The sequence below is a fragment of the Ailuropoda melanoleuca genome, chromosome 11 (genome assembly GCF_002007445.2).
Source record: "Ailuropoda melanoleuca isolate Jingjing chromosome 11, ASM200744v2, whole genome shotgun sequence".
In the NCBI taxonomy this organism is placed as follows: Eukaryota; Metazoa; Chordata; class Mammalia; order Carnivora; family Ursidae; genus Ailuropoda; species Ailuropoda melanoleuca.
Genome location: NC_048228.1, coordinates 95,145,705 through 95,166,274, shown reverse-complemented (window position 1 = coordinate 95,166,274; position 20,570 = coordinate 95,145,705). Strand labels below are relative to the sequence as shown.

Sequence of the window (20,570 nt, the reverse complement as noted above, 5' to 3'; positions counted from 1 at the left end):
ATCACCAGCATGTTTTGTAGGGATTAAGTTCTAGATTTATGGTACTATAATCATCTGGAAAGATTAGGTTGAAAATGCATACAGTTCAAATACTGCTGTTGGCCACAGTGTTACCTAAACTCAAGGAAAAAGATGATGGATGATTTGGACAGTAAATCGATGCCGAGGAAGAAGGCCAATTGTTATCGACTCATTGAGTAACATTGTTAAACAAGCGATGTGGAAAGACAGTTTGCATAATGTTTTTAAAACTAAAATTATTGCCAAATGGGCAGCTTAGCTCAGTGCCTGACTCAAAGTTAGTGTCCAAAAGGTTTTCATCAATAATGAAAAACAAAGCAGAACATTTAACTATTTTTCTTTCTTGAATTGCTAAAGAGAAATTATATATGAAAGCTTAGTGTTATTGACATTATGAATCTATACTCTGTCCCCCTGAAATCAGTGAGCCGTGTGGCTAAGCCCATTTTTCCCTCTAAATCTAAACCATGTGATTGTGAGTTTTGGGTGTATATTTGCATTTGAATATATATCTGTATGAAGACAGCCATGAAAATGTTAACCTTCACTTAGGTCACTGCCTGAATATGAAGTCAGTAAGAACACACACCCTTGTGTGCACGCATACACACACACACACACACACACACACACACACACACACACACATATTTGTGTCTTGCTTTAAATGCTTAAAGACCAAATGGTAGAAGAATTATTTCTACAGTGAAAACATCAATTGAATTTACCCTCAGGGGCAAGTACCCTAGAATGACATCACAAAAAAATAAAATAAGATTAAGGAAAAGGACAGTATTCAGGAACAAGTCATCCCAAGGCAGGAATGGCTGATAATCAATTACTATGGATACAATCCTAATGCAGAAATGCTAGCTATATGCATATGTCCCTCTAGAGACAAATATTCACTCAGCTGCTGAAGATAATTATTAAACTTACAAAGTACTAGAGAGACTACAATTACATAACAGAAATTGTATTTCAGTCTAAAATATCTTTCGTCATTTTATATAGACATATGAAGGATTTCAAGGCTTACATTTACTGCTAAAGCCAGAGGTAATAGTCCAGAAATATACTTACTTTAGAATTATTATGTAATAGGCAAGAGAATCCCTAATGTCAAAGGAATATAGCTGCTTCCTCCTTTTCAAATGTTGGATTGATGTTACCTATGATGAGAATATTTGGCTACACTGAGCAGTCCAAGATTCAGAAGCTAGAGTCATTTCACAACCCCTCCCCCCCCACACACACACGCCCCATTAAATCTATGTTCTATTCTTTGGCAGCTGTTTTTGCCATTTATGTTAAAAGCAGATGGGGAAAATGCAAAGAACTGTCAGTTTTATTGCCATGTATAATCAACATCTGGGCTGTATGTTACAGATACAGTCAATCCAAACTCATACTTTACTGGTGTTGTAAAACCTTTTTGAGTTCCTAAGACAGTCTCCAAATTTGAGAAAATGCTATATATTTTAATCATGTTGATCATGGAAATTACAACATTATATATATTTTTTCAGCCTCCATGTGAATGATGTATGCATGTATATGTTTAATATATAATGGCTGGGTTATCTGCAAATCTGTACTGCTAATTTGTTTTAAAATGTGCTTTGGAATACTATATATTTATTTCATACTAGAGTTCAAATCATGTCTCAGATTTATTTATTTATACAACCTGTGTGTGTGAAACTAACATGTGTTTAGACGTTTAATTATATAGTGCTGCTTATTACATGTGTGATCACATATACACATGTATATCCCCATATTTTTATTCTTTCCCCCTTTTTCATGCAAGAAAAATAGCATTTTTTTCTACATCTCATAATTTTTTACAAAAAACATATTTTAGAGTAGGTTTTATTTTCCTCATTTTTTGGAAGAAGAAACTGAGACAAAGAAACAAAGTAATTTTTGCAAGGTCCACAGAGTTTATCAGTGGCTGTAAAGCTCATACTTCTAATCACTAAACCATACATTTTTATCTTTTAATCACTAAACCATACATTTTTAATCTTTATGTACACACATATAGAAAACATAATAGCTCTTGGAGAGAGCTGTTTCAGCTTTGGCATGTGGATGTTATTTTGTATGGCTTGTCAACATAATTTAGTTTGAAAAATATTGAAAATAATTCCAGAGAATTGAAGACTAGTGAGCCGGAAGTGTCATTTAAAATAAACTAATATTGTTTAATATCTCATTAATGGCTTCAGGACTAGTTGGCATTTTTTTTTAAGATTTTATTTATTTATTCGACAGAGATAGAGACAGCCAGCAAGAGAGGGAACACAAGCAGGGGGAGTGGGAGAGGAAGAAGCAGGCTCATAGCCGAAGAGCCTGATGTGGGGCTCGATCCCATAACGCCGGGATCACGCCCTGAGCCGAAGGCAGACACTTAACTGCTGTGCCACCCAGGCGTCCCTAGTTGGCATTTTTTAATTCCTAGGTTGGACTGTGTTGTCTACTCTACTGATGTAAAGTCTGCTCGTTAATAACCAGCATCGGGCCTCTTATGTCACAGAGCTCGAATATACCTGTACATCATTTCCATGTTCTAAGGGTCTATATGGTAGTAGAGCAGAGAGATTCCTTGATAATTTTCCATTTTCTGCAATCTTTTAGAAAATGGTATATATATCAGTTGCAGTTCATTCTCTAGGAACTCTGTAAGTGTGAAGACATGCATGATATATATTTTTTAAAGCAGTAATTAAAGAACAAGAGAAAAAGGCTGTATGCAAGTGAGGAGGAAGGTTTTTATTGGTTAAACATATTGTACTTCTGAAATTTTTGATGGGGTAGTTAGAAAATTGTTTCCATGTCTTATGTCATGGAACTTCTAACTAGAATTTCCTTGATTCCATGATTTTGATGAGGTGGTAACAGCAGGTTGGTTTTATATAAAATAAACACACACACACACACACAGTGATAAAATGTTTGGAACTGCTCACATACATTCTGTGGAGAAAAAGGTTCTGGCTACTTTTACATGAAAAACATTTCCATATAATATGCGGTTGATAGAATGTTCTTCCTCCCTTATTCAGTTTTTTAAATATATTTTTACTTTGAAATTCAAAATATTGAATCTTATTTTTATGAAGAACTAACATTTGGAAGGCTCTTAATTGTGGTAGATTTTACCCACAGCATGCAAATATATCTTAGCCATGACACTATCTGTTTTTGTAACCCTGGAATGTTTTTAATTAGATTCTTCATGGAACAGTGGATTCAAATTTGCACTCCATAAAATTCAGCAGATTTTATGCTATTAAAATAGAAGATTAGAGAATAGGAAAGATAGAAAATGTACATTTCATTTGCTTCTTTTTTTAACCTTCACCTAAATGCTCTAATATATCTCTCCCTTATGTTTTATAATCTGGTTGAAATACTTTCCCCTCTTTTCTATAGGAGTATGAAGACCATTTGAGATGTGTGTTGCTTGTAGTTTTTAAAATATATCCTAAAGTTCTCATGAACAGTAGGGTCCTAGACAGCTGAGTTTAAAGGAAGTAAACCGTAGTTTATTGTTTGACCACTAACGAGGAGAAAATGGACATTTTGAAACATTTTAAAATTTATTGGTTGACATCTGTCAGTGGTAGAATATTTTCTTGCTTGAGAATCTGTTTGAATGAAGGAGGCAATTATGTTTTGCCTTAATGGACTGCTGGTACGGTGCCATAAAAACCAATTCGCTGCTGAGTCAGTGTAAATAATCATGTAAGCTCTGTTTCGAATATTTTTTTTTTTGAACAAAGGTTGGAAGCAAATAAATAAAGAAAAGCAAGCAAATCCATTTTACATGTCATTGTTCAGCTTTCTGTTGCATATGTTGTAAATGAAATGGTTTGCAATGTGAAGGTTAAGTCGTGGTACATTGCAAGAATGAATGATACATGCAACATCACTATATTATGTTGGAATTATTATTTTTGCATGAAAATTTAACACTATTTCATCATGATTTGTCTTTGTTTTATACCTTTCTGTGCATGCATTTCCTAAAAAATATATAGCCTCACTTATATATCATTTGTTTACTTTAATAGGAATATTTATCAATGACATAAACTGTAGATTAGACACATATTTAGTTGTCATACTAAAATGTATTTGAGTGCCATTAGAACAATTAGTGATCATTGTAAGTGTTCTGGATTGAGAGATTTTAGAATAATAAATGAATTTTAAAATTTCTTTTTTTTTTTTAAAGATTTTTTATTTTTATTTATTTGACAGAGATAGAGACAGCCAGCGAGAGAGGGAACACAAGCAGGGGGAATGGGAGAGGAAGAAGCAGGCTCATAGCAGAAGAGCCTGATGTGGGGCTCGATCCCATAACGCCAGGATCACGCACTGAGCCGAAGGCAGACGCTTAACCGCTGTGCCACCCAGGCGCCCCGAATTTTAAAATTTCTAAGGAAACTCTTCAGTTAAATTAGATGATAGAATTATGTTATTGATATATCAGTACAGAATATATCATTTTTAAAGAACTTAGTGAACAAATTAGTCAGAAGTGTAACTGTAAAATTAGCCACTTTATCAATAAAACTTCCATGAGGGTATAACATGTTTGCTTCTGATCACCATTGAATTCCATTCACAGAGTATATACTGCACAGGTAGACTGCAGAGGGTGAATGAATGAATGAATGAATGATTACTGGTTTTCTGTTTTCAAGAACTTGAAATGATATTTATGAAAAGTAGTCATATAAATTAGTTTTGCATTACTGTTGCATTGAAAGAAATCTACTAGACACTAAGAATTTTAATTTTTTCTTATCATAGCTTTATATTATTTTGACCAAATCTTTAACAAAATGAAATGATGTTTCATTGCCCTGGATTCGAAGAAAGTCCTCCAGTCAATAGTGTTGCGTCTTTAGCTTGCTTTCACTGTATTTTCACCAATTACATTTTAAACTTCTTGAGATCTAACTACAAGAATGGATTACAGAAAAGAAAAAAAAAGTGTCTCTAAACCATCAATTTATAACATTCTAATCAAAAGTGTAACAGTGAAATGATTTAAATGCCCTTTGTTATATTTAGAGCTTTTGAAAAAAGTACCCTTTCTCAAGACTCAGATAATAATCCAGATGCCAAATCCATATTTTCTTCATATGATTTATTTCTTGTCTTCTGGGGCAAATCTGCCCCTTAGGAGTCAACAAACCTGGTGGAGGAGAGATATGTGAAAAATGACTAGAATACAATGAGATAGAGCAGAGGCACAGAGAAGAGGATGCCCTTGGGTATATAGAGAAAGATACAAGAGACCGTACCTGAGAAAATCAAGTAAGGCTTTAGCAGGAGGCCATGCTTCAGTCATCTGAAAATAGCTAAACAGTATGATTCATAACATAAAATTACTACTAACCTAAATGGGCTAATAATAAGGAATGATTAAGGAACTATGGTCCATTTTGATAATGAGATGTTATAAAGACATTAAAAATAACATCTTCCAAAATATTTAATGATATTAGGAAAACTGTATGATATGATATTTGATATGAGGTGTACAACTCAGAATTCTCTATACAATATGACTTAGATAAAATAAATATGCATACCAAAAGGACCTCTAAAACTCACTGATCTGAGTGGTGCATTATGAGCGGTTTGAATTTTCTTCCTCACATATTTTGTAAATAAACTTGAATTTATTTTGAATGTGAACAAAGTAATTTCTGCTTTTTGGAAGGAGAGAATCATAACTACTGTTGCCAATTACAGAGAAAGGCTTTTACCTTTTGTGTGAGAGAGGAAGGGATAGTAACTTGGGGAATAACTGGATTTAGAGGATTAGAAAGCAAATCCAGAAATTGAGAAAAAAGACAAGTAGAGAACCGGAGACATAAGATGCTATATCCATGGAAGAAGTATTGTTCCCAATGTCAAATGCTACAATGTGTTCAAGAGTGATATTATCTGAGGAGTCCCATTGCATATAGAGATAAGGAAGTCAGGGTGAACCCTGAGGCTATTGAAGAAAGCCTGGAACTGTGAGAAGGACTTTGGAATTGGATAAGACCAAAATTTAGGCATTTCTGTTTAACCTTCTGGGGATATTTTGTTTTGATTTGCTGTTAAATGTACATGTTCAGGTATTACTAACATTCAGTAAAATTGAATCAATGTATATGACACAATATAGTCAATATACATATATAGTTATTGTATTTATACATAAATATATAAATATGCCAATAAAAATATTTATACCTGTCTATATATTTGTATATATATTTTTTAATCCAGGCAGGAAAGTGAAGCTCATGTGTTTTAACAGAGGGATTTAATGTGAGGAATGAATTCAGCAGTTGTGAAGGTGACACAGAGAATAGAAAGGTGCCTTCCCCTCCAGGGCTACAAAGATCTAAGAAGAAAAGGATATTATGCAAAGTCAGGAGGTGGCCCCAGCAGGAACTAAAATTAGGAAGGAGATCTGGGGGTGGGGGAGGGGGGCTGTGCTGGGGACATCCCCTGAGGCAGAGGAGGGGAGGGTATCCTGGCTTCTGGGCTCATCTTCCCTTCAGTCTCCACTAGTGCCTCGCTTTAGCCAAATTCCACCAAAGCCAAAGTGAGCCTGGGTTATGTGGTTCCCAGGAGTCAGCCTCTGGGATACAAAGAGAAAAGGGAAGGGGGATGGGAAATGTTTATTATGATGTTCACGTGGATAGAAATGAAGCTGAGAAGCAACATTTTTTGATGGATAAAATATTTACCAAAACACTTAGTGAAATCTATTTATTTGTGTTTTTCATAACTAAGTGGGAAAAATTGTGTCTTTCTCCAATAACAGAACCAGAGAGTAGAATTATTTTCAACGCTGATGTCAGTGCCTGATAAAAACACTTGTGTTTGAATGTGCTTTACTGCAGTGGTTTTTACACGAGATATTCAGAGTCCAGACAGTCTTACTGAAAATACCTATGATACCTAATGGTTTTGGAATTTAAGATTTACCTCATAAGAAGCTGCAAAATTAATTTTCTGAGTATAACAGCTTTTTTTCAACCTATAATATGCTTTCTGTAGGGGAAATAAAAGGTTTATAAAATTTAATATTCAACAGTAATTTCCTTTGTGAAAGAGTTATAATTACCTCTAAAACATCTTGTACATCTCTTCAGTGTTACTACATATTTCTCTTTCTGAGATAGAGGTTATTAAAATGTACTCTGAAGTTAGTTTCTTACAGGTGCTTTCTCTTTTATACAAAGTCCAGACTTAAATATTAATGTTCCTGTAATGCCTAAAAATCAGGCGATTTTTATTCATTGTATAATTGCCTTGTTTTTATTACCAATCTTGCTGCACATTTAGGGCACAGCATTATTAATTTTAGTAGTCATTTTTGAGAAAAAAAAGAATCATTCATGAAGACCATCAACTTTCCTTCTTGACATGAATCCTGGGTTTGAATTAAACATCCCCAAGAGCTCACGTTTCCATTTAAAAATTGAATTTTTTCATTGCAGACGTTTGGAACAGAACTCAATCAAGGTCATCCCTCCTGGAGCTTTCTCACCATATAAAAAGCTTAGGAGAATGTGAGTGAATAATATTCTGGAATATATGTAATTTAAAAAATTATACAGGTCATGACCATGCAGACATTCACTTATGTATGAATATTTGAGTGTTTGACAGCTTAAATATTAAGTGATTTGACTATCTGATTGCTAGTTGTATGATACTATAATGCTAAAAGCTAAACTATGTAATATTTTAAAGTTCTCTGAAATTTAACATATTGATTCACACCCATGTGAATATGTGATCAATAGAGTATGCAGTCAAATCTTAGATGTTCTGTTTTCAAAACTAGGACATGGCATCTCTTATAATAATTTCAGAAAAGAGCCAATAATTGACTTAAAAATCTGATTTTTTTTTAAATTGAAGTTGCTTCAGATGTTTTATGTTGCAAATTTTATACATGTATTGATAGGTGCAAAATCGACGCATAAAGGCAGTAAGTAGCTTTCTCCTGCTGTAAATCCTCCCTGACATTCTATTTAATTTAACTTAACCCTATTTCTTTTTTTTTAAATGGCATAATGGATTTTATTTTTATGTTATGTTAGTCACCATATAGTACTTCATTAGTTTTTGATGTAGTGTTCCATGATTCATTGTTTGAGTCTAACGCCCTAACCCTATTTCTTATCTTAGTGACCTGAGTAATAATCAGATCTCTGAACTAGCACCAGACGCTTTCCAAGGACTACGCTCTCTGAATTCACTGTAAGTATTGACCACATCACTGAAGGGAAGCAGAATACACAACTAATAATGGCTCCATTTTTTAAAAAATATCTGAATTTAAGAAAACTTATCATTTAAGTTTTATGAATTATTAATAATATTAATTATTATCAGTCTTAATGAATTTCATTGTTTTTCTGGAGGGCTGCTACCTGTCACTAAAATCAGCCTTCAATAAAATCAGCCCATTTTTAGGGGTATATATTTTAGGATTTGATAGTTTTGCTATTTAGAGAGCAAGAGTAAGAAGCCTCTTTATTATTCTATATTGATATTATTGACAGTTTTTCTGTTTCTGAAATAAAGGGAAAAATGTTTATTTTGGAGCACTCTGGTCATTGTTGTATTTATATTCCTCAAGCCAGTAGCCACTCTCTGGGGACAGTATTAGTCCCCTTTGGAATGACATTCAGTGAAGTCTTACAGAGAACAGTTGAAAGATGCCCAGTGAGGGGCCCCCTTGACTCCCTGCTTCATCTCCTTAAGACTTCCCTGAAAGAATCAGCTTTACTCTCTCAAAGAACAAAGATAATACAGTATGACAGCTTTTTAATGTCAAAAGGATTTGCAGGCAGATAACCACATAAATTAAAGTGATTGTAAAATAAATGGATAAAGGCTGTTATTCTTCCAAATTTGTAAAAAATCTTCAGAAGGCCACCAAGTAAGGTAAACTGTATTTCAGATTTTAACTTTAAAGTTTGAACATGGAGAATGGCATGTATTTTTCTAAGAGTATGAGCTTAGAGAAGGGTTCTTATCATTATAAATGATGGCGGAGCTCTTGAGAATTTCGGAACTCAATAGTGGCCCATGGGAGTTCCTCGATACCCATGTGTGAGGCCCAGATAAACTCCTGATAAACTCCTGGGTTTATGTAGCATGTCACACTCACTCATACATCGGGAGAATTCATCTGGGTGCATGGGTATTCAGGTTGCTCTTCTGGTCTGCTCAGAAAACTACAGTTCTCTTTGAAGAAAGAAATTGAAATACTATCACTTCACCTGCAGTATCTGCTTAGGTTCGTTTTTGTTTGCTATTGATGTTGCCTTTTTTTTTTTTTTTTTTTTTGCGAGACTGCGGAGGGGGAGAGGGAGAGAGAGGGAGGGAATGGATGGAGGGCAGAGGAGAGAGTTGCAGGCAGACTCCTCACTGAGCATGGAGCCTGAGGCAGGACTTGAGATCTTAACCCTGCGAGACATCCAGGCGCCCTTCTTGTTGATGTTGGTTTAACTAGAGGAAGTCCAACACCAGAGGAACAGTTGTTGGTGGAAAATGCAGAGTGCAGACCTGTATTGCCCTTAGGATGGGCCGTCAGATTCTAAAATAACAAAAATTTAATGTAAAACTCAGTTAAATTACTCAAATTGTCCATGAAGTACTGTGTATGCCATTCTGGACAGTAATATTGTCCAAAGTAAATAGAGACAACATTCCAGCCACACAGGAGGACAGAACAAAAGTCAAGTCATTGTGCCCATGCCTGGTCCAACTATCTGTGCCTCAAAGAAAACCAGAAAATGTCAAAAGAGAAAAATGGTTGGAGAAATACTATTTGTATCTGTTTGCTTGCAGTTTACTATTGAGCTCTATTGCCTTAATGTTAATTAACACTTTCTGATTGTAAGAATTAAAATAAATGATAAAAAGAAATAGTAAGATAAAATAAGTAATGAATAGAACATGTAATTTATTGTTTCCATATTTATTATATTATAGATTATATTTAACATATATAATAACACATTTATTAACTACTATGTTATGTATTTTATTCTATTATATATTACACATTATTGATACAGTAATATACTAATACTATGTATTATATTTATTAATAAACACATAGTTACAACTAATTATATTATAAATTATTACATACCTACCCATATAACTATAATAGACTCATAGCAAATAGTAAGAGAAATAACACATGAAAAGAACATGATTGCTGAGATGAGTTCTTAATCTTCCTGTCCAAAGCTCTATGTACAGTTTTTTTCAGAAAGCCATAACAAAGCATTATCTTTCCTTATACAACTGATTTTTAGTCAGGGCGTTAAGTCACTGGGGAATTTCTAGTTCGAAACCTAGTATATGCAGAAGAGTAGGAACTGTTTTCCAGAAGTGGCATACCCACACACTGCCCCGTAACATCAGCAAACAGACATTTTATGAAGAGAATCAAACAGCTATGCTAGAGAGAGTCCACATGTTACAACTAGTATCATTTCCCTCATTGTGTTCCCATTTTGAATTCACCTTCCAAAGATTAATTTATTTACCCCTTCATAAAGTGGACAACTCTCCAGACTTGCAATAGCCTTTCTCTCCATTTAACCAAAATCGTACGTTCCACAGAGATATGTAGGGACCCTGTTGTGTCCTAGCCCTACTCTGGGCTCTGGGGATGCATGAGTGAACAAAGTACAGAAATCTCTCCCTCATGGAGATGACCAACTAGATGGAGATGATAAACTAGATACCAGTCAGAAGAGATATTCTATCTGATGATTAAAAAATGCTGTGAAGGAGGGGCACCTGGGCGGCTCACTCAGGTAAACGTCCAACTCTTGATCTCAGCTTAGGTCATGATCTCAGCATCCTGAGTTCAAGCCCCACTTTGGGCTCCACGCTGGGTGTGGAACCTACAAACAAACAAACAAAACAAAAACAACAAATGCTGTGAAGGAGAATAAAGCAAGCAGAAGTGATTGGGGTACCAGCGGGAAGGAGAGATGAAATTTCAAACAGGATGGTCAGCAAAGGCCTCCCAAAAAGGTGATCCTGGACAAAGACCTGAAGACTCCAGTTGTAGGAGTCACTGTGTAGATGCATGGAGAAAGAGTATTCAAGACGGAGAGAACAACTAAACAGGAAGACCCTGAGACAAGACTGTGCTGAGTGTTTCAAGAAAGAGCAAGAAAAAATGTGACTGGAGGGAGGCAGTAGGTTAAAACTGAAATTATGCAGAGGTTGCCTTGTTGATAGTGGCAAGGTCCAAGACACAGCCACGAGGACAGAGGGACAAAAGATGCTGACAGATTATAGGTTTGCGGAAAAAGAAGAGGGTTGGAGAGTATAATGTAATAGTGAGCCAGGGTTTAAATCTTTCGAAGGGAGTAAAGTGACTTGGGGCATATGGATAACTGTGACAGCCATGCAAATAGGCAACACTCCCCTTTTTTAAATCAAGTGTTTACTCGTGCAGGTTTCTCTCACATGTCTTTCTAGAACAGTACTCAATGTACATACCCAGGTTAATTTAGTCCCTGCATTTGCTAAAGAAGCAAAAATAATTAAAGGTGATATGATGCCAAATACCTCTAATGCGTTTTATTAAATAAAAAGAACTATTTTAAATTGTTACTTAATTATCAGAATAGTAAGTCAGGCTTGATTTATTAAATGTTTTAAAGGTCTCTCCTATTCAGGGTGCCTGGCTGGCTCCGTCTGTAGAGCATGTGACTCTTGATCTCAGGGTTGTGAGTTCAAGCCCCACTTTGGGTGTAGAGATTACTTACATATATAAAGGTTTCTCCTATTAAATAATTGGATTAACATTTATTTACTTTTACTAACATTAAAATTTATTTTATTACATATTATTACTATGTGTTCTTATTGATATATTAATATTTTTATTATTAACTTAATATATTACATATTGACAAAATGTCATTCAGAATACATGTACTTACTGGATCATTTTATCCTAGTGCTTTTTCTTGCCCTCATTGCGACATCAATAATATTTAATAAGAATTTTTTAGAGATTCAACATATTAGTATATTAGGCATTGTCTGTAAACATCTTTTATTGCTTTCCATTGACTGGTTGGAAGCGTAATTTTATATTACAAAATAAAGAAGTTTTTTAGTAGTATAGCATAGTGGATAAGCAAGACAGCCTTTAAGACATTAAATGGCTTGTATTCAAATGCCAACTCTAGCACTTTACCAGGCACCTGGCTTAAGTAGTTACTAATTTCCTTGTGCTTCGGCTATCTCATTTCTAAAATGGGAGTAAGATCACTCCCCTACTGGCTTTGTTAAAGCACAGAGGAAACATTCCAGAAATAACAGAGAGGGGCTAGGCAAACTCTTCTCCTGAGTAGATTTGTATGTTTTTCAATTTTGATTATCCCAGAAAATGCTTATGCCCAAGATCCTCAACATATAGCTTTCCTCTTTTCTTATTTTTTTTTCATTAACCCCTTACAAACTATTGTAGTTCTTATTCTAATTTCCCTCTTCACTAACTAGCTCCCAAATTCCGCAGAGGTCTACAGAGGAAAGATGCTGTATTTTAATTTGATTGCTGTGTTAACAATCCCTACAGTCTTTTCTTAGCTTGCTGTTAACTGCTGAGTACCTTACATTTTACTACTGGTTTTCAGTGAAAATGTAGCAGCCTCTGTTTTCTCTTTATCATATTCTCTTTAAAATTGCTTAGTTTTAATTCTCAGATATACATTGTTTTTAATTTATAAGTGTAGCTCTCTGACATTTATTCGAATAATGAAGTCAGCCCATAACATCTTTTTCATGATAGCCATCTTACAGGTTTCCGTTTTGAACATTTTTTTTTCTCTTTAGTAGTAGATCTGTCTTCTGCCAGCTTTCAGCCATCAGCTTTTGCTATCTCCTAATATCCTAATAGTGACACTTGCAAGGCTGAAACTTGGCTTAGAATTCTTAGCCTTCCTTCTGGTAGCAGGTATAAGAGCTGCTTAAGATTTCCTTAAGATTTCCCTATTGGTCCAATGGACTATAAAATAATTCTTGATCAGCATACTTGTACACTGTATACGGTATGCCGAATATAAGTTATGTATAAGAAAATTGTAGAGAAGCTACCCAATTTGTCACTGTTGGTATTTGGATGATATTATCCAAATCCCTCAGGTATTTATTTCCTTGTCTGCAGAATTCATTTTCATCTTTCAATTTCTTTTAAAATTTTCTGTCCTTCACAGGAATGTAGCACAAATTCTCACTGGCCTTCTTGCACTTTATATATTTATGTGATGACACGTCTTTTCCCCATTTTTATGGATTTGGGCCCTATTTTCTTGACTCTCATCCAGCTTCTCTGTCCTGGTCTTTGGATTTTTTATTTTTTTTTTAAAGATTTTATTTATTTATTCGACAGAGATAGAGACAGCCAGCCAGAGAGGGAACACAAGCAGGGGGAGTGGGAGAGGAAGAAGCAGGCTTATAGCGGAAGAGCCTGATGTGGGGCTCGATCCCAGAATGCCGGGATCACGCCCTGAGCCGAAGGCAGATGCTTAACCGCTGTGCCACCCAGGCACCCCTGGATTTTTTATGTTTTTAACTCCTTTTTCCTTGTACCATTTTGATCTCACTGTGTAATAAGAAAACTATACCAACTCTAGTACTGCTATGTCTTTTTGTAGAGATATCTCATCCCCATCACATTTAGTATTTATTATCATATTTTTATGATTGACAGTCCAGTCCATATACCCAAGTAATGCCTACACAGATTTCCTCATCCTATTGTGATATCCTCCGTTAATAATATGGTGATTCAACAATTCTATACATTACTCAGTGCTCGTCGTAAGTGTGCTCCTATGTTCAGTTAGCCACTGTATAGTACATCATCAGTTTTTGATGTAGTGTTCAGTGATTCATTAAATTAAAAAAAGCTGTAAGAAAAAAATTAAATTAAAAAAATTAAAAAATATATTTAAAAAAAGTATGCTCTTGATTCCCTTCATGTACCTCACCCATCCCCCACTCACCTCCTCTCTGGTAACTATCAGTTTGCTGTCTGTAGTTAAGAGTCTGTTCTTTGGTTTGTCTCTGTTTCTATTTGTTCATTTGTTTTGTTCCATAAATCCCATGTATGACTGAAATCATATGGTATCTGTCTTACTCTGACTGGTTTATTTCACTTAGCATTATACTCTAGATCCATCAATGTTATTACAAATGGCAAGGTTTCATTCTTTTTAATGGCTGAGTAATATTCCACTGTATATATAAACCATCTCTTCTTTACCCATTCATTTATCGATGGACACTTGGGCTGCTTCCATCCATATGGTGACTTTTGTAAATAATGCTGCTAATAAACATAGGGGTGTGTAAACCTTTTTGAATTAGTGTCTTCTTATTCTTTGGGCAAATAGCCTGTAGTAGAATTACTGGATGATATGGTAGTCCTGTTTCTAACTTTTTGAGGAACCTCCATACTGTTTTTCACAGTGTCTACACCATTTTGCATTCCCAAGAACAGTTCATGAGAGTTCCTTTTTCTCCACATCCTTGTCAACACTTGTTGCTTCTTGTCTTTTTTATACTAGCCATTCTAATAGGTATGAGGTGATATTTCACTGTGGTTTTAATTTGCATTTTCCTGATGATGAGTGATGTTCAGCATCTTTTCTTGTGTCTTTGCCCATCTGTATGTCTTCTTGGAGAAATGTCTGTTCATGTTTTCAGTCCAATTTTTGAAATTGGATTATTTGGGGTTTTTTGGCATTGAGTTGTATAAGTTCTTTATATATTTTGGATACTAACCCTTTATTGGATATGTCATTCACAAATATCTTCTCCCGTTCAGTAGGTTGCCTTTAGTTTTGTTGATTGTTTCCTTGGCTGTGAAGAAGCTTTTTATTTTGATGTAGTCCCAATAGCTTATATATGTTTTTGTTTTCCTTGCCTCAGGAGATGCACCTAGAAAAATGTTGCTGTAGCTGATGTCAGAGAAATTGTTGCCTCTGTTCTCTTCTAGGAATTTTATGGTTTCAGGTCTCACATTTAGGTCCTTTATCCATTTTGAGTTAATCTCGTGTATGGTATAAGAAAGTGGTCCAGTTTCATTCTTTTGCATATAGCTGTCCAGATTTTCCAATATCATTTGCTGAAGAGACTGTCTTTTTACCCTTACATATTCTTTTCTCCTTTGTAGTAGATTAATGGACCATATAATCGTGGGTTTATTTCTGGTGTCTCTATTCTGTTCTGTTGATCTCTGTGTCTGTTTTCTGCCAGTACCATACTGTTTTGATTACTATAGCCTTGTAGTATATCTTGAAATCTGGGATTGTGATACCTCCAGTTTTCTTCTTTTTCAAGATTTCTTTGCTATTCGGGGTCTTTTGTGGCTCCATACAAATATTAGGATTATCTGTTCTAGTTCTGTGAAAAATGCTATTCGTTTTTTGATAGGGATTACATTAAATCTGTAGATTGCTTTGGGTAACATGGACATTTTAACAATACTTATTCTTTAATTCGTGAGCATGGAATATCTTTCCATTTGTGTTGTCTTCAGATTCTTTCATCAATGTTTTATAGTTTAGAGAGTACAGGTTTTCACCTCCTCAGTTAAGTTATTCCTAGTTATTTTATTCTTTTTGCTGCAATTGCAGATGGGATTGTTTCCTTAATTCCTCTTTCTGCTACTTCATTATTAATGTATAGAAACACAACAGATGTCTATATACTGATTTTGTATCCTGCGACTTTATGGAATTCACTTTTCAGCTTTAGTTGTTTTTTGGTGGAGTCTTTAGGGTTTTCTATATATAATATCATGTCATCTGCAAATAGTGAAAATTTTACTTCTTATTTACCAATTTGGATGACTTTTATTTCTTTCTCTTGTCTGATTGCTATGGTTAGGGCTTCAGTACTACATTGAATGAGAGTGGTGAGAATGCACATCCATATCTTGTTCCTGACCTTACGGGAAAGGATCTGTTTTTCACCATTGAGGATGATGTTAGCTGTGGGATTTTCTTAGATGGCCTTTATTATGTTGAAGTGTGTTCCCTCTAAACCTACTTTGTTGAGGATTTTCATCATGAATGGATGTTGTAATTTGTCAAATGCTTTTTTCTGCATCTGTTGAAATGATCATATAGTTTTTACCCTTTCTTTTGTTGATGTAATATATCACGTTGATTGATTTGCAAATATTGAACCACCTTTGTATCCCAGGAGTAAATCCCACTTGATCATAGTAAATTATTTTTTTTAATGTATGGTTGGATTCAGTTTGCTAATATTTTGTTGAGGATTTTTGCATTCATGTTTATCAGAGTAATTGGCCTCTCTTTTTTTTTTTTTTTTTTTTTTTTTGTGTTTTTTTTTTTGGTTTTTTTTTTAGGGGNATCAGGGTGATGCTGGCCTCATAGAACAAATTTGGAAACTTCCCATTCTCTTCTATTTTTTTGGAATAGTTTGAGAAGAATAGGTATTAAGTCTTCTTTAAATGTTTGGTAGAATACACCTGTGAAGTCATCTGGTTTTGGACTTTTGTTTGCTGGAAGTTGGGTGTTTTTGGTTTTTTTTTTTTTTTAATTACTGATTCAATTTTATTGCTGGTAATCAGTCTGTTCAAATTTTCTTTTTCTTCCTGATTCCATTTGGGAGGTTATATGTTTCTAGGAATTTATGCACTTTTTTAAGTTGTCCAATTTGTTGGTATATAGTTTTTCATCATATTTTCTTACAATCCTTTTTATTTCTGTGGTATCCGTTATTTCTCTACTGTTTCTGATTTTGTCTATTTGAGTCTTCTCTCTCTTTCTCTCTTTTGAGCCTGGCTAAAGGTTTATCAATTTTGTTGATCTTTCCAAGAAGCAGCTCCTTATTTCATTGATCTGTTCTAGTGTTATTTTAGTTTCTATTTCATTTACTTCTCCTCCAGTCTTCTTTCTTTCTTTCTTTCTTTCTTTCTTTCTTTCTTTCTTTCTCTCTTTCTTCTGGTTTGGAGTTTTATTTATTTCTCTTTTTCTAGCTCCTTCTGATGTTAGGTTAGCTTATTCTTTTGAGATTTTCTCTTGCTTTTTGAGGAAGGCCTGGGTTGCTATAAACTTCCCTCTTAGGATAGCTTTCTCTGTGTCCTGAAGATCTTGGACCATTGTGTCTTCATTTTCATTTGTGTCCAGGTATTTTTTAAATTCCTCTTTGATTTCTTGGTTGACTGATTCACTGTTTAGTAGCATGTTATTTTACTTCCATGTATTTTTGTTCTTTCCACATTTTTTTCTTATACTTTCTGGTTTCTAGTCCCATAATTTGCTCCTTAATTCTTATATGGGTCCCCCACAATATATATGCATCCTATTTCCTTTTTATATCTCAATGGGCTCAAAATATGAAACTCCTTCAGTATTCAAAATTGCTGTTTTGGGTTGCTCTTTGAGATAATGCTTCACTCACCTCACTTGTATTAGTCTGGTGGTACAAGGGCAAATGATGATCATTCAACAAGTAACAGTTGGATTCAGCTTAATTGGACACCAAGCTTAGAACCTAGTAAAAGCTTCTGGCACATAATAAGTGTATGATAGCTATTGTTCAATTAATCAGCTGAATGGTATTGTATTGAATATCCTGAAAAGTGCTGTCTTCATCTGCTCATGTGTTTCCAAAAGCCTTCTCTTCTCTTATTCTTGACCTTAAAAAAATACAATTATTTTTGCTTATTCTTTCTTAAGTCCCTTACCTCTTTGACCCTAACAATACAGAATTCACTCTTTTATTATTTGATTTTTTAGATGGTTTCCTTCTCTAATTGATTTACCTTTTTCAAAGCATCTATATTCTGCACAAGTGGAACTATGTAACTATACCACTGGGATCTATACAAATGGAATGTCTCCTTACACAATATAGTGCCCAGCTATATTTATTTATTCCCTTGAGCGTTTCTTTCCTTTATTGTAATACATCCCACCTCTCACTGACATCTTAAAAGGAAACAACAGCTTTTCCCTTACTCATATTCATTTTTCTTGTATTATTTTCTTCCTTTTCAAACAGAAATATACTGCTGCCAAACATATTAATTATTTAGATTCTTATTTCAGCTTTTTCCTTTACATATTATGACATCCTTCGTGCCCTTTCCAAAAAATTATTTTTCTCATTTTCAGAAGAAATAAAATCATTGTAGAGAATATAAAAAAAAGAAAAAATATATAGATGGAAATTAAATCACCTCTGAATATCAAATTGCTTGCCATCCAGAGATTTTCTGCTTTTTCCTATGTATACAGGTATATATTTTTCTAAACAAAATTATAATATAATATACTACTTTATTATGTTTTTTTCAAATTTAACCTTTTATCATCAACACTTTCATGTCATTAAATACTCTTCAAAACATGATTTTTATCAATGTGAAATATGCATTTAACGAATACCTTTTTTTTGGGACTTGGAGACATTTTATTTGTGTCTATTTTTTCATTGTTGTAAATTACACCATGATTAACATTTTGTGCTTAAAATATTATGTCTGTCTCTGATTATTTCTTAAGCTTCTAAGAATGAAACTAAGTAAAAGTTTTTATAAATGTCTTTACAGCTCTTGATATATATTGCCATATTGTCTCCCTAAGGACTATAATTTCTATCTTTACCTATTCATAATTGTGGTTCCCTCCTTTTGGGGGTTAAAAGTAGATAGGCATCATTTCAGACTTATTGTTCATAGCCAGTATGGTGAATCAACACATTTCTATTCATTTGTTCTTGAAATCCCCTCTTTTCATCCAGTTTGTTAATTATTCCTTAATTTGTCCCCTTTCTAATTTATTTCTTCATCTCACTCATCCAACAATGATCACTCATCTATCCAATGTTACAATGTCACTGCATGCTCAAATCAGTGCTAGGCGCCAGGTGGACTGAAGGGACTAAGCCATGGTGCTTGCACTTGGTGGTTACACTTAGTAGCTGATCAGAGGTGGATACCATGTGGATGCATTCATGTGGAGAAATGTACATTTCAAAAATGTTTCTGTAATCATATTAGTGATCACTTTCTTCACAGATCTTGGAGAAACGTACATTTCAAAAATGTTTCTGTAATCATATTAGTGATCACTTTCTTCACAGATCTTACATTTCTCAAGCGTACACATTATGTAACAAAAACCTTACCTTTATCTAGATTCTTTTCACTTTTTATCAGTATAATAAACCTAAAACTCATCTGTTTAATCAGCAATGGATTCCACATTTAGTGTTCTCTTTTGTTACTATAGTATGCACTCATTACATATGAACTCTGTGTGTGTTTGTGTGTGTGTGTGTTCCAAAACGTGGCAATTGAACAGTGGACATTTCTAAGAAAGGGCAATAAAATTATGAATTGTGTTCATTTTTGTTAATTTTTCTTATTTTTTAGTGCTTTCCTTTTTTAAAAGATTTATTTAGAAAGAGAGCATGAGTGGGGGAGGGGCGGAGGGAGAGGGAGAGAGAGAATCTTAAGCAGACTCCTCACTGAGTGCAGAGCCCAACTCAGGGCTCAGTCTTATGACCCTGAGATCATGATCTGAGCCGAAATCAAGAGTTGGTTAACTGAATGAGCCACCCAGGTGTCCCTGTTTTTTCAGTAATTTCTAAACTTTCTACCGTAAGCATATATCTGATCTATAATCAGGAAAAAACACATTTGCAGATTGAAGTTTGTTTACTCAACTGTAGCTTTTATGATGTATGGAGTGCTTACTAACCTCCTATATGCCTGAATACATATGTGTTGGGTCTATTTGTTATGCTGGCTTGATGTCTGATTTTTTCTCATTTAAATCATGTTTTTTCAGTGTCCTCTATGGAAACAAAATCACGGAACTCCCAAAAAGTTTATTTGAAGGACTGTTTTCCTTACAGTTACTGTAAGTATTTGATGGCCTCTGATCTGTTGAACCAAGCATTATATTTTAGTCAGTGTACCCTCTCATAGTTTAATGGAGACTTCAGAAAAACTCAACCCCAAACGACAGTTTAATGAAATGGAAAAGATTAGTCTAGTGCAGCTAACACTGATGGGTGTTATTTATTTGAAGACACAGCACTTTGAAGTTGTCTCAAAACCTTTCTGTCCACTCTGTCACAAATGTATGCTTCCTGGCTACTCTGTCCTTAAAAGCTGGTGCGGTCTCTGCCCTTTGTGAAGCTCTCTGTTTTGATTTAACAATAGTTGGGAAGGAGAGTGACATAGTGTTAGGTTTGTCCACCTTTGTCCAAAGCATCTGCAGGAGGGACAATGCTGAAATACCATGTCCCCGACCCAGAGGTGGTGCGCAGAGGACCAGAACACAGCAGGAGCCATCCCACTGGTGTTTACTCAGAAAATTATCTGTAAATCCCTAGACTGCATCTTCTAGAAACCATTCTGCTTAGACAGTAACTACCACTCCTTTGTCTCAAAAGAAGAATTTACTATACCTATA

The 20,570-nt window shown here is 34.6% G+C and overlaps 1 protein-coding gene across 4 annotated transcripts in view; it reads left to right on the top strand.

Annotated features, from left to right (window-relative positions):
- The window catches only part of SLIT2 (slit guidance ligand 2), a 310,878-nt gene that overhangs the window by 199,137 nt on the left and 91,171 nt on the right, over positions 1-20,570 (top strand). For all 4 annotated transcript variants that reach the window (XM_011221190.3, XM_002916360.4, XM_019796534.2 and 1 more), the window contains 3 exons: positions 7,548-7,619; positions 8,245-8,316; positions 19,941-20,012. In XM_011221190.3, coding sequence (XP_011219492.1) covers positions 7,548-7,619; positions 8,245-8,316; positions 19,941-20,012 — 216 coding nt within the window. The remainder of the gene's footprint in view (positions 1-7,547; positions 7,620-8,244; positions 8,317-19,940; positions 20,013-20,570) is intronic.